The 12,631-nt window shown below is 46.1% G+C and overlaps 1 protein-coding gene across 2 annotated transcripts in view; it reads left to right on the top strand.

The window, feature by feature from the left end:
• LOC149980722 (tetratricopeptide repeat protein 39B-like) overlaps positions 1–12,631 on the top strand; it is a 48,968-nt gene that overhangs the window by 22,139 nt on the left and 14,198 nt on the right. Inside the window, exons 6-11 of one of the 2 annotated variants that reach the window (XM_090183326.1) lie at positions 3,353–3,420; positions 5,867–5,931; positions 8,573–8,672; positions 8,760–8,825; positions 10,065–10,173; positions 12,259–12,326. In XM_090183326.1, coding sequence (XP_090039452.1) covers positions 3,353–3,420; positions 5,867–5,931; positions 8,573–8,672; positions 8,760–8,825; positions 10,065–10,173; positions 12,259–12,326 — 476 coding nt within the window. Of the gene's footprint in view, positions 1–3,352; positions 3,421–5,866; positions 5,932–8,572; positions 8,673–8,759; positions 8,826–10,064; positions 10,174–12,258; positions 12,327–12,631 lie in introns of those variants that run through there. The other variant, XM_090183327.1, reaches the window with a different exon arrangement.

Raw genomic sequence — 12,631 nt, 5'->3', positions numbered from 1 at the left:
CTCAGACTAGACTAGTGTTGAACTGACCACCTCAGACTAGTGTTGAACTGACCACCTCAGACTAGTGTTGAACTGACCACCTCAGACTAGTGTTGAACTGACCACCTCAGACTAGTGTTGAACTGACTACCTCAGACTAGACTAGTGTTGAACTGACCACCTCAGACTAGTGTTGAACTGACCACCTCAGACTAGTGTTGAACTGACCACCTCAGACTAGTGTTGAACTGACCACCTCAGACTAGTGTTGAACAGACCACCTCAGACTAGTGTTGAACTGACCACCTCAGACTAGTGTTGAACTGACTACCTCAGACTAGTGTTGAACTGACCACCTCAGACTAGTGTTGAACTGACCACCTCAGACTAGTGTTGAACTGACCACCTCAGACTAGTGTTGAACTGACCACCTCAGACTAGTGTTGAACTGACCACCTCAGACTAGTGTTGAACTGACCACCTCAGACTAGTGTTGAACTGACCACCTCAGACTAGTGTTGAACTGACCACCTCAGACTAGACTAGTGTTGAACTGACCACCTCAGACTAGACTAGTGTTGAACTGACCACCTCAGACTAGACTAGTGTTGAACAGACCACCTCAGACTAGTGTTGAACTGTCCACCTCAGACTAGTGTTGAACTGACCACCTCAGACTAGTGTTGAACTGACCACCTCAGACTAGTGTTGAACTGACCACCTCAGACTAGACTAGTGTTGAACTGACCACCTCAGACTAGACTAGTGTTGAACTGACCACCTCAGACTAGTGTTGAACTGACCACCTCAGACTAGTGTTGAACTGACCACCTCAGACTAGACTAGTGTTGAACTGACCACCTCAGACTAGTGTTGAACTGACCACCTCAGACTAGACTAGTGTTGAACTGACCACCTCAGACTAGTGTTGAACTGACCACCTCAGACTAGTGTTGAACTGACCACCTCAGACTAGTGTTGAACTGACCACCTCAGACTAGTGTTGAACTGACCACCTCAGACTAGTGTTGAACTGACCACCTCAGACTAGTGTTGAACTGACCACCTCAGACTAGACTAGTGTTGAACTGACCACCTCAGACTAGTGTTGAACTGACCACCTCAGACTAGTGTTGAACTGACCACCTCAGACTAGTGTTGAACTGACCACCTCAGACTAGACTAGTGTTGAACTGACCACCTCAGACTAGTGTTGAACTGACCACCTCAGACTAGTGTTGAACTGACCACCTCAGACTAGTGTTGAACTGACCACCTCAGACTAGTGTTGAACTGACCACCTCAGACTAGTGTTGAACTGACCACCTCAGACTAGTGTTGAACTGACCACCTCAGACTAGTGTTGAACTGACCACCTCAGACTAGTGTTGAACTGACCACCTCAGACTAGTGTTGAACTGACCACCTCAGACTAGTGTTGAACTGACCACCTCAGACTAGACTAGTGTTGAACTGACCACCTCAGACTAGTGTTGAACTGACCACCTCAGACTAGACTAGTGTTGAACTGACCACCTCAGACTAGACTAGTGTTGAACTGACCACCTCAGACTAGACTAGTGTTGAACTGACCACCTCAGACTAGTGTTGAACTGACCACCTCAGACTAGTGTTGAACTGACCACCTCAGACTAGTGTTGAACTGTCCACCTCAGACTAGTGTTGAACTGACCACCTCAGACTAGTGTTGAACTGACCACCTCAGACTAGTGTTGAACTGACCACCTCAGACTAGACTAGTGTTGAACTGACCACCTCAGACTAGTGTTGAACTGACCACCTCAGACTAGACTAGTGTTGAACTGACCACCTCAGACTAGACTAGTGTTGAACTGACCACCTCAGACTAGTGTTGAACTGACCACCTCAGACTAGTGTTGAACTGACCACCTCAGACTAGTGTTGAACTGACCACCTCAGACTAGACTAGTGTTGAACTGACCACCTCAGACTAGTGTTGAACTGACCACCTCAGACTAGTGTTGAACTGACCACCTCAGACTAGTGTTGAACTGACCACCTCAGACTAGTGTTGAACTGACCACCTCAGACTAGACTAGTGTTGAACTGACCACCTCAGACTAGTGTTGAACTGACCACCTCAGACTAGTGTTGAACTGACCACCTCAGACTAGTGTTGAACTGACCACCTCAGACTAGTGTTGTCTCCGTTGAACTGTCCACCTCAGACTAGTGTTGAACTGACCACCTCAGACTAGTGTTGTCTCCGTTGAACTGACCACCTCAGACTAGTGTTGAACTGACCACCTCAGACTAGTGTTGAACTGACCACCTCAGACTAGTGTTGAACTGACCACCTCAGACTAGTGTTGAACTGACCACCTCAGACTAGTGTTGAACTGACCACCTCAGACTAGTGTTGAACTGACCACCTCAGACTAGTGTTGAACTGACCACCTCAGACTAGACTAGTGTTGAACTGACCACCTCAGACTAGTGTTGAACTGACCACCTCAGACTAGTGTTGAACTGACCACCTCAGACTAGTGTTGAACTGACTACCTCAGACTAGTGTTGAACAGACCACCTCAGACTAGTGTTGAACTGACCACCTCAGACTAGTGTTGAACTGACTACCTCAGACTAGTGTTGAACAGACCACCTCAGACTAGTGTTGAACTGACCACCTCAGACTAGTGTTGAACTGACCACCTCAGACTAGACTAGTGTTGAACAGACCACCTCAGACTAGTGTTGAACTGACCACCTCAGACTAGTGTTGAACAGACCACCTCAGACTAGTGTTGAACTGACCACCTCAGACTAGTGTTGAACTGACCACCTCAGACTAGTGTTGAACTGACCACCTCAGACTAGTGTTGAACTGACCACCTCAGACTAGTGTTGTCTCCGTTGAACTGTCCACCTCAGACTAGTGTTGAACTGACCACCTCAGACTAGTGTTGAACAGACCACCTCAGACTAGTGTTGAACTGACCACCTCAGACTAGTGTTGAACTGACCACCTCAGACTAGTGTTGGACTACCTCAGACTAGTGTTGAACAGACCACCTCAGACTAGTGTTGAACTGACCACCTCAGACTAGTGTTGAACTGACCACCTCAGACTAGTGTTGAACTGTCCACCTCAGACTAGTGTTGAACTGACCACCTCAGACTAGTGTTGTCTCTGTTGAACTGTCCTCTCTACCATTGATGTGGCTGATAGCTGTTGTTTTGAGGAAGGCTTTCTCTGTGTTTGTCTCACCTACCTTATTTAGATCAGCAACTAACTGGAAGTCTCTCTGCTAAATGACCAACATGGAATATGTGTGGTTGTGTGTGTGTGTTTGTGTGTTTTCACTATAACGTATCTGTGTATGTCTTCCAGAGGAGATGCATGCAGAGATCTGCTATGCTGAGTGCCTACTGCAAAAAGCCACGCTCACCTTTGTACAGGTAAAATATCCTAACGCTAATCTACCGCAGGTAGAGTATCCTAACGCTAATCTACCACAGGTAGAGTATCCTAACGCTAATCTACCGCAGGTAGCGTATCCTAACGCTAATCTACCGCAGGTAGAGTATCCTAACGCTAATCTACCGCAGGTGGAGTATCCTAACGCTAATCTACCACAGGTAGAGTATCCTAACGCTAATCTACCGCAGGTAGAGTATCCTAACGCTAATCTACCGCAGGTAGAGTATCCTAACGCTAATCTACCACAGGTAGAGTATCATAACGCTAATCTACCGCAGGTAGAGTATCCTAACGCTAATCTACCGCAGGTAGAGTATCCTAACGCTAATCTACCGCAGGTAGAGTATCCTAACGCTAATCTACCGCAGGTAGAGTATCCTAACGCTAATCTACCGCAGGTAGAGTATCCTAACGCTAATCTACCGCAAGTAGAGTATCCTAACGCTAATCTACCACAGGTAGAGTATCCTAACGCTAATCTACCACAGGTAGAGTATCCTAACACTAATCTACCGCAGGTAGAGTATCCTAACGCTAATCTACCGCAGGTAGCGTATCCTAACGCTAATCTACCGCAGGTAGAGTATCCTAACGCTAATCTACCGCAGGTAGCGTATCCTAACGCTAATCTACCGCAGGTAGAGTATCATAACGCTAATCTACCACAGGTAGAGTATCCTAACGCTAATCTACCGCAGGTAGAGTATCCTAACGCTAATCTACCGCAGGTAGAGTATCCTAACGCTAATCTACCGCAGGTAGAGTATCCTAACGCTAATCTACCGCAGGTAGAGTATCCTAACGCTAATCTACCACAGGTAGAGTATCCTAACACTAATCTACCGCAGGTAGAGTATCCTAACGCTAATCTACCACAGGTAGAGTATCCTAACGCTAATCTACCACAGGTAGAGTATCCTAACGCTAATCTACCGCAGGTAGAGTATCCTAACGCTAATCTACCGCAGGTAGAGTATCCTAACGCTAATCTACCGCAGGTAGAGTATCCTAACGCTAATCTACCGCAGGTAGAGTATCCTAACGCTAATCTACCGCAGGTAGAGTATCCTAACGCTAATCTACCGCAGGTAGAGTATCCTAACGCTAATCTACCGCAGGTAGAGTATCCTAACGCTAATCTACCTCAGGTAGAGTATCCTAACGCTAATCTACCGCAGGTAGAGTATCCTAACGCTAATCTACCGCAGGTAGAGTATCCTAACGCTAATCTACCTCAGGTAGAGTATCCTAACGCTAATCTACCGCAGGTAGAGTATCCTAACGCTAATCTACCGCAGGTAGCGTATCCTAACGCTAATCTACCGCAGGTAGAGTATCCTAACGCTAATCTACCGCAGGTAGCGTATCCTAACGCTAATCTACCACAGGTAGAGTATCCTAACGCTAATCTACCACAGGTAGAGTATCCTAACGCTAATCTACCGCAGGTAGCGTATCCTAACGCTAATCTACCGCAGGTAGAGTATCCTAACGCTAATCTACCGCAGGTAGAGTATCCTAGCGCTAATCTACCGCAGGTAGAGTATCCTAACGCTAATCTACCGCAGGTAGAGTATCCTAACGCTAATCTACCGCAGGTAGAGTATCCTAACGCTAATCTACCGCAGGTAGAGTATCCTAACGCTAATCTACCGCAGGTAGAGTATCCTAACGCTAATCTACCGCAGGTAGAGTATCCTAACGCTAATCTACCGCAGGTAGAGTATCCTAACGCTAATCTACCTCAGGTAGAGTATCCTAACGCTAATCTACCGCAGGTAGAGTATCCTAACGCTAATCTACCGCAGGTAGAGTATCCTAACGCTAATCTACCGCAGGTAGAGTATCCTAACGCTAATCTACCGCAGGTAGAGTATCCTAACGCTAATCTACCGCAGGTAGAGTATCCTAACGCTAATCTACCGCAGGTAGAGTATCCTAACGCTAATCTACCGCAGGTAGAGTATCCTAACGCTAATCTACCACAGGTAGAGTATCCTAACGCTAATCTACCGCAGGTAGAGTATCCTAACGCTAATCTACCGCAGGTAGAGTATCCTAACGCTAATCTACCTCAGGTAGAGTATCCTAACGCTAATCTACCGCAGGTAGAGTATCCTAACGCTAATCTACCGCAGGTAGAGTATCCTAACGCTAATCTACCGCAGGTAGCGTATCCTAACGCTAATCTACCGCAGGTAGAGTATCCTAACGCTAATCTACCGCAGGTAGCGTATCCTAACGCTAATCTACCGCAGGTAGCGTATCCTAACGCTAATCTACCGCAGGTAGAGTATCCTAACGCTAATCTACCGCAGGTAGAGTATCCTAACGCTAATCTACCGCAGGTAGAGTATCCTAACGCTAATACTGTTTTGTTGTCTTAATTCATTGACTTGTTTCTCTCCTCTTTCCTTTCAACAGGATGAAAACATGATCAGCTTTATCAAAGGAGGGATCAAAATACGCACAAGTTTCCAGATTTACAAGTCAGTGTTCCCCAAACCAGTCAAAGATCCTAGTTGGAAGAACTTGGCTTGTTGAATCAGATAAAATAGGTTGAGTGGGCTGGGAGACTAGTAGATGGGTATAACTGGCTGGGAGACTAGTAGATGGGTATAACTGGCTGGGGGACTAGTAGATGGGTATAACTGGCTGGGAGACTAGTAGATGGATATAACTGGCTGGGAGACTAGTAGATGGGTATAACTGGCTGGGGGACTAGTAGATGGGTATAACTGGCTGGGGGACTAGTAGATGGGTATAACTGGCTGGGGGACTAGTAGATGGGTATAACTGGCTGGGAGACTAGTAGATGGATATAACTGGCTGGGAGACTAGTAGATGGGTATAACTGGCTGGGAGACTAGTAGATGGGTATAACTGGCTGGGAGACTAGTAGATGGGTATAACTGGCTGGGGGACTAGTAGATGGATATAACTGGCTGGGAGACTAGTAGATGGATATAACTGGCTGGGAGACTAGTAGATGGGTATAACTGGCTGGGAGACTAGTAGATGGGTATAACTGGCTGGGAGACTAGTAGATGGATATAACTGGCTGGGAGACTAGTAGATGGGTATAACTGGCTGGGGGACTAGTAGATGGATATAACTGGCTGGGAGACTAGTAGATGGGTATAACTGGCTGGGGGACTAGTAGATGGGTATAACTGGCTGGGGGACTAGTAGATGGGTATAACTGGCTGGGAGACTAGTATATGGGTATAACTGGCTGGGAGACTAGTAGATGGATATAACTGGCTGGGGGACTAGTAGATTGGTATAACTGGCTGGGGGACTAGTAGATGGGTATAACTGGCTGGGGGACTAGTAGATGGGTATAACTGGCTGGGGGACTAGTAGATGGGTATAACTGGCTGGGAGACTAGTAGATGGATATAACTGGCTGGGAGACTAGTAGATGGGTATAACTGGCTGGGAGACTAGTAGATGGGTATAACTGGCTGGGGGACTAGTAGATGGGTATAACTGGCTGGGGGACTAGTAGATGGGTATAACTGGCTGGGAGACTAGTAGATGGGTATAACTGGCTGGGGGACTAGTAGATGGATATAACTGGCTGGGAGACTAGTAGATGGGTATAACTGGCTGGGAGACTAGTAGATGGGTATAACTGGCTGGGAGACTAGTAGATGGGTATAACTGGCTGGGGGACTAGTAGATGGGTATAACTGGCTGGGGGACTAGTAGATGGGTATAACTGGCTGGGAGACTAGTAGATGGGTATAACTGGCTGGGGGACTAGTAGATGGATATAACTGGCTGGGAGACTAGTAGATGGGTATAACTGGCTGGGAGACTAGTAGATGGGTATAACTGGCTGGGAGACTAGTAGATGGGTATAACTGGCTGGGGGACTAGTAGATGGATATAACTGGCTGGGAGACTAGTAGATGGATATAACTGGCTGGGAGACTAGTAGATGGGTATAACTGGCTGGGAGACTAGTAGATGGGTATAACTGGCTGGGAGACTAGTAGATGGATATAACTGGCTGGGAGACTAGTAGATGGGTATAACTGGCTGGGAGACTAGTAGATGGGTATAACTGGCTGGGAGACTAGTAGATGGGTATAACTGGCTGGGGGACTAGTAGATGGGTATAACTGGCTGGGAGACTAGTAGATGGGTATAACTGGCTGGGAGACTAGTAGATGGATATAACTGGCTGGGGGACTAGTAGATTGGTATAACTGGCTGGGGGACTAGTAGATGGGTATAACTGGCTGGGGGACTAGTAGATGGGTATAACTGGCTGGGGGACTAGTAGATGGGTATAACTGGCTGGGAGACTAGTAGATGGATATAACTGGCTGGGAGACTAGTAGATGGGTATAACTGGCTGGGAGACTAGTAGATGGGTATAACTGGCTGGGGGACTAGTAGATGGGTATAACTGGCTGGGGGACTAGTAGATGGGTATAACTGGCTGGGAGACTAGTAGATGGGTATAACTGGCTGGGGGACTAGTAGATGGATATAACTGGCTGGGAGACTAGTAGATGGGTATAACTGGCTGGGAGACTAGTAGATGGGTATAACTGGCTGGGAGACTAGTAGATGGGTATAACTGGCTGGGGGACTAGTAGATGGGTATAACTGGCTGGGGGACTAGTAGATGGGTATAACTGGCTGGGAGACTAGTAGATGGGTATAACTGGCTGGGGGACTAGTAGATGGATATAACTGGCTGGGAGACTAGTAGATGGGTATAACTGGCTGGGAGACTAGTAGATGGGTATAACTGGCTGGGAGACTAGTAGATGGATATAACTGGCTGTGGGACTAGTAGATGGGTATAACTGGCTGGGGGACTAGTAGATGGGTATAACTGGCTGGGGGACTAGTAGATTGGTATAACTGGCTGGGGGACTAGTAGATGGATATAACTGGCTGGGAGACTAGTAGATGGATATAACTGGCTGGGAGACTAGTAGATGGGTATAACTGGCTGGGAGACTAGTAGATGGGTATAACTGGCTGGGGGACTAGTAGATGGATATAACTGGCTGGGGGACTAGTAGATTGGTAGTAGACTAGTAGTGTGGGTATAACTGACTAGGGGACAGTACTTATGACATAACATCCTGTGCTTTCTTCCTGTAGGGAATGTCAGAATATTCTGAATGTGACTCAGGACCATAGCAGTGAATCATTCAGGCAGTTCGAAGGAGGAGTGAGACTGGGTATCGGATCCTTCAACCTGGTAAGAGTGTGTGTGTGTGTGTGTGTGTGTGTGTGAGAGATGTATAAATAAATGCAGCTTGGTTTTAACAAGTTTTCTCTCTCTCAGATGCTGTCCCTCCTTCCTCAGAGGATCCTCAGGTTGCTGGAAGTCATCGGCTTCTCTGGTAACAGAGTGAGTTCAGTGGTTCAGCAATGAACTGCTATGACTGCTTATAATGAATGCTTGTGGGCGTTAAGTAGCCTAGTGGTTAGAGCGTTGAACTAGTAACCGAAAGGTTGTAAGATCGAATCCCCGAGCTGACAAGGTAAAAAAAAGAAATCTGTCTTTCTGCCCCTGAACAAGGCAGTTAACCCACTGTTCCCCTGAACAAGGCAGTTAACCCACTGTGCCCCTGAACAAGGCAGTTAACCCACTGTTCCCCTGAACAAGGCAGTTAAACCACTGTTCCCCTGAACAAGGCAGTTAACCCACTGTTCCCCTGAACAAGGCAGTTAACCCCACTGTTCCCCTGAACAAGGCAGTTAACCCCACTGTTCCCCTGAACAAGGCAGTTAACCCACTGTTCCCCTGAACAAGGCAGTTAACCCCACTGTTCCCCTGAACAAGGCAGTTAACCCACTGTTCCCCTGAACAAGGCAGTTAACCCCACTGTTCCCCTGAACAAGGCAGTTAACCCACTGTTCCCCTGAACAAGGCAGTTAACCCACTGTTCCCCTGAACAAGGCAGTTAACCCACTGTTCCCCTGAACAAGGCAGTTAACCCACTGTTCCCCTGAACAAGGCAGTTAACCCACTGTTCCCCTGAACAAGGCAGTTAACCCACTGTTCCCCTGAACAAGGCAGTTAACCCCACTGTTCCCCTGAACAAGGTAGTTAACCCACTGTTCCCCTGAACAAGGCAGTTAACCCCACTGTTCCCCTGAACAAGGTAGTTAACCCACTGTTCCCCTGAACAAGGCAGTTAACCCCACTGTTCCCCTGAACAAGGTAGTTAACCCTCTGTTCCCCTGAACAAGGCAGTTAACCCCACTGTTCCCCTGAACAAGGCAGTTAACCCACTGTTCCCCTGAACAAGGTAGTTAACCCACTGTTCCCCTGAACAAGGCAGTTAACCCCACTGTTCCCCTGAACAAGGCAGTTAACCCACTGTTCCCCTGAACAAGGCAGTTAACCCACTGTTCCCCTGAACAAGGCAGTTAACCCCACTGTTCCCCTGAACAAGGCAGTTAACCCCACTGTTCCCCTGAACAAGGCAGTTAACCCCACTGTTCCTAGGTCGTCATTGTAAATAAGAATTTGTTCTTAACTGACTTGCCGAGTTAAATAAAAATAAAAATGACAGGTAATAGCTGTTATAAGGAGCTATGAACTGTTATGAATGCTTATAAGAGGTGGTATTGTGTCTTGTAGGACTTTGGTCTGTCTCAGCTGAGAGAAGGAGCAGCTAGCCACGGTCTCAGAGCTGTCCTCAGTGTGTTAACGTTGCTGCTGTACCATACCTACGTTACACTCATACTGGGTAGGGACACACACACACACACACACACACACACACACTGGTTAATAGTTGTGTAAATGTAGTGTGATGGTTGAATGACGATTGTTGTGTGTTCCAGGTTTCGGAGAAGGTTAGTAATTTTGTGATATTTGTTTGGTGGTTGTGGTTATTTGTGATGGTTCTATCATGGTTCTGTCATGGTTCTATGGTGGTTGTATTCTGTTCTATCATGGTTCTATGGTGGTTGTAGTCTGGTTCTGTCATGGTTCTATGGTGGTTGTATTCTGGTTCTATCATGGTTCTATGGTGGTTGTAGTCTGGTTCTATCATGGTTCTATGGTGGTTGTATTCTGGTTCTATGGTGGTTGTATTCTGTTCTATCATGGTTCTATGGTGGTTGTAGTCTGGTTCTATCATGGTTCTATGGTGGTTGTTTTCTGGTTCTATCATGGTTCTATGGTGGTTGTATTCTGGTTCTATCATGGTTCTATGGTGGTTGTATTCTGGTTCTATCATGGTTCTATGGTGGTTGTATTCTGGTTCTATCATGGTTCTATGGTGGTTTTATTCTGGTTCTATCAGGGTTCTATCGTGGTTGTATTCTGGTTCTATCATGGTTCTATGGTGGTTGTATTCTGGTTCTATGGTGGTTGTATTCTGGTTCTATCATGGTTGTATTCTGGTTCTATCATGGTTCTATGGTGGTTGTATTCTGGTTCTATCATGGTTGTATTCTGGTTCTATCATGGTTGTATTCTGGTTCTATGGTGGTTGTATTCTGGTTCTATCATGGTTCTATTCTGGTTCTATCATGGTTGTATTCTGGTTCTATCATGGTTTTATTCTGGTTCTATCATGGTTGTATTCTGGTTGTATTCTGGTTCTTTGGTGGTTGTATTCTGGTTCTATCATGGTTGTATTCTGGTTCTATCATGGTTCTATGGTGGTTGTATTCTGGTTCTATCATGGTTATATTCTGGTTCTATGGTGGTTGTATTCTGGTTCTATGGTGGTTGTATTCTGGTTCTATCATGGTTGTATTCTGGTTCTATCATGGTTGTATTCTGGTTCTATCATGGTTGTATTCTGGTTGTATTCTGGTTCTATCATGGTTGTATTCTGGTTCTATCATGGTTTTATTCTGGTTCTATCATGGTTTTATTCTGGTTCTATCATGGTTGTATTCTGGTTGTATTCTGGTTCTATGGTGGTTGTATTCTGGTTCTATCATGGTTGTATTCTGGTTCTATCTTGGTTTTATTCTGGTTCTATCATGGTTGTATTCTGGTTGTATTCTGGTTCTTTGGTGGTTGTATTCTGGTTCTCTCATGGTTCTATCATGGTTGTATTCTGGTAACATGGTTGTATGGTGGTTGCAACATGGTTGTATGGTGGTTGTAACATGGTTGTATGGTGGTTGTAACATGGTTGTATGGTGGTTGCAACATGGTTGTATGGTGGTTGCAACATGGTTGTATGGTGGTTATAACGACCATTCAACGTTGTTGCAACATGGTTGTATGGTGGTTGCAACATGGTTGTATGGTGGTTACAACGACCATTCAACGTTGTTGCAACATGGTTGTATGGTGGTTGCAACATGGTTGTATGGTGGTTGTATTCTGGTTGTAACATGGTTGCATGGTGGTTGTATTCTGGTTGTAACATGGTTGCATGGTGGTTGTATTCTGGTTGTAACATGGTTGCATGGTGGTTGTATTCTGGTTGTAACATGGTTGCATGGTGGTTGTATTCTGGTTGTAACATGGTTGCATGGTGGTTGTATTCTGGTTGTAACATGGTTGTATGGTGGTTGTATTCTGGTTGTAACATGGTTGCATGGTGGTTGTATTCTGGTTGTAACATGGTTGTATGGTGGTTGTAACATGGTTGTATGGTGGTTGTGTTATGGTAACCTTGTCACAGCATTGTTTGATGATGGTTAGTTGGTGGTTGTGTTATGGTGTTGTGGTTGAATGATGGATGTGGTTGTTGTATGGTGGTTGTGTTTTGGTTGTTGTGTGTTTCAGGTACCGAAGAAGGGTTCCCTTGTCACAGCATCGGTGGTGGGATGGTTGTGTGATGGTTGTGTTGTGGTTGTTCCAGGTACTGGAGAAGGAAACCTTGTAGAGGCAGAAGCCTTACTGGGACCTTACCTCGAGAAGTTCCCTAATGTAAGTATCACACACACACACACACACACACACACACACACACACACACACACACACACACACGGTAGAGTACTGATGGGAGTGTTTCTCTCCTAGGGTTCTATCATTCTGTATGGTAGAGTACTGATGGGAGTGTTCCTCTCCTAGGGTTCTATCATCCTGTATGGTAGAGTACTGATGGGACTGTTCCTCTCCTAGGGTTCTATCATTCTGTATGGTAGAGTACTGATGGGAGTGTTCTTCTCCTAGGGTTCTATCATTCTGTATGGTAGAGTACTGATGGGAGTGTTTCTCTCCTAGGGTTC

This window comes from Oncorhynchus mykiss, chromosome 9 (assembly GCF_057628025.1).
Source record: "Oncorhynchus mykiss isolate SJ-2025 chromosome 9, ASM5762802v1, whole genome shotgun sequence".
Taxonomy (NCBI): Eukaryota; Metazoa; Chordata; class Actinopteri; order Salmoniformes; family Salmonidae; genus Oncorhynchus; species Oncorhynchus mykiss.
Note: the sequence above shows the minus strand (reverse complement) of the source record. Positions and strands in the feature narration are given on the sequence as shown.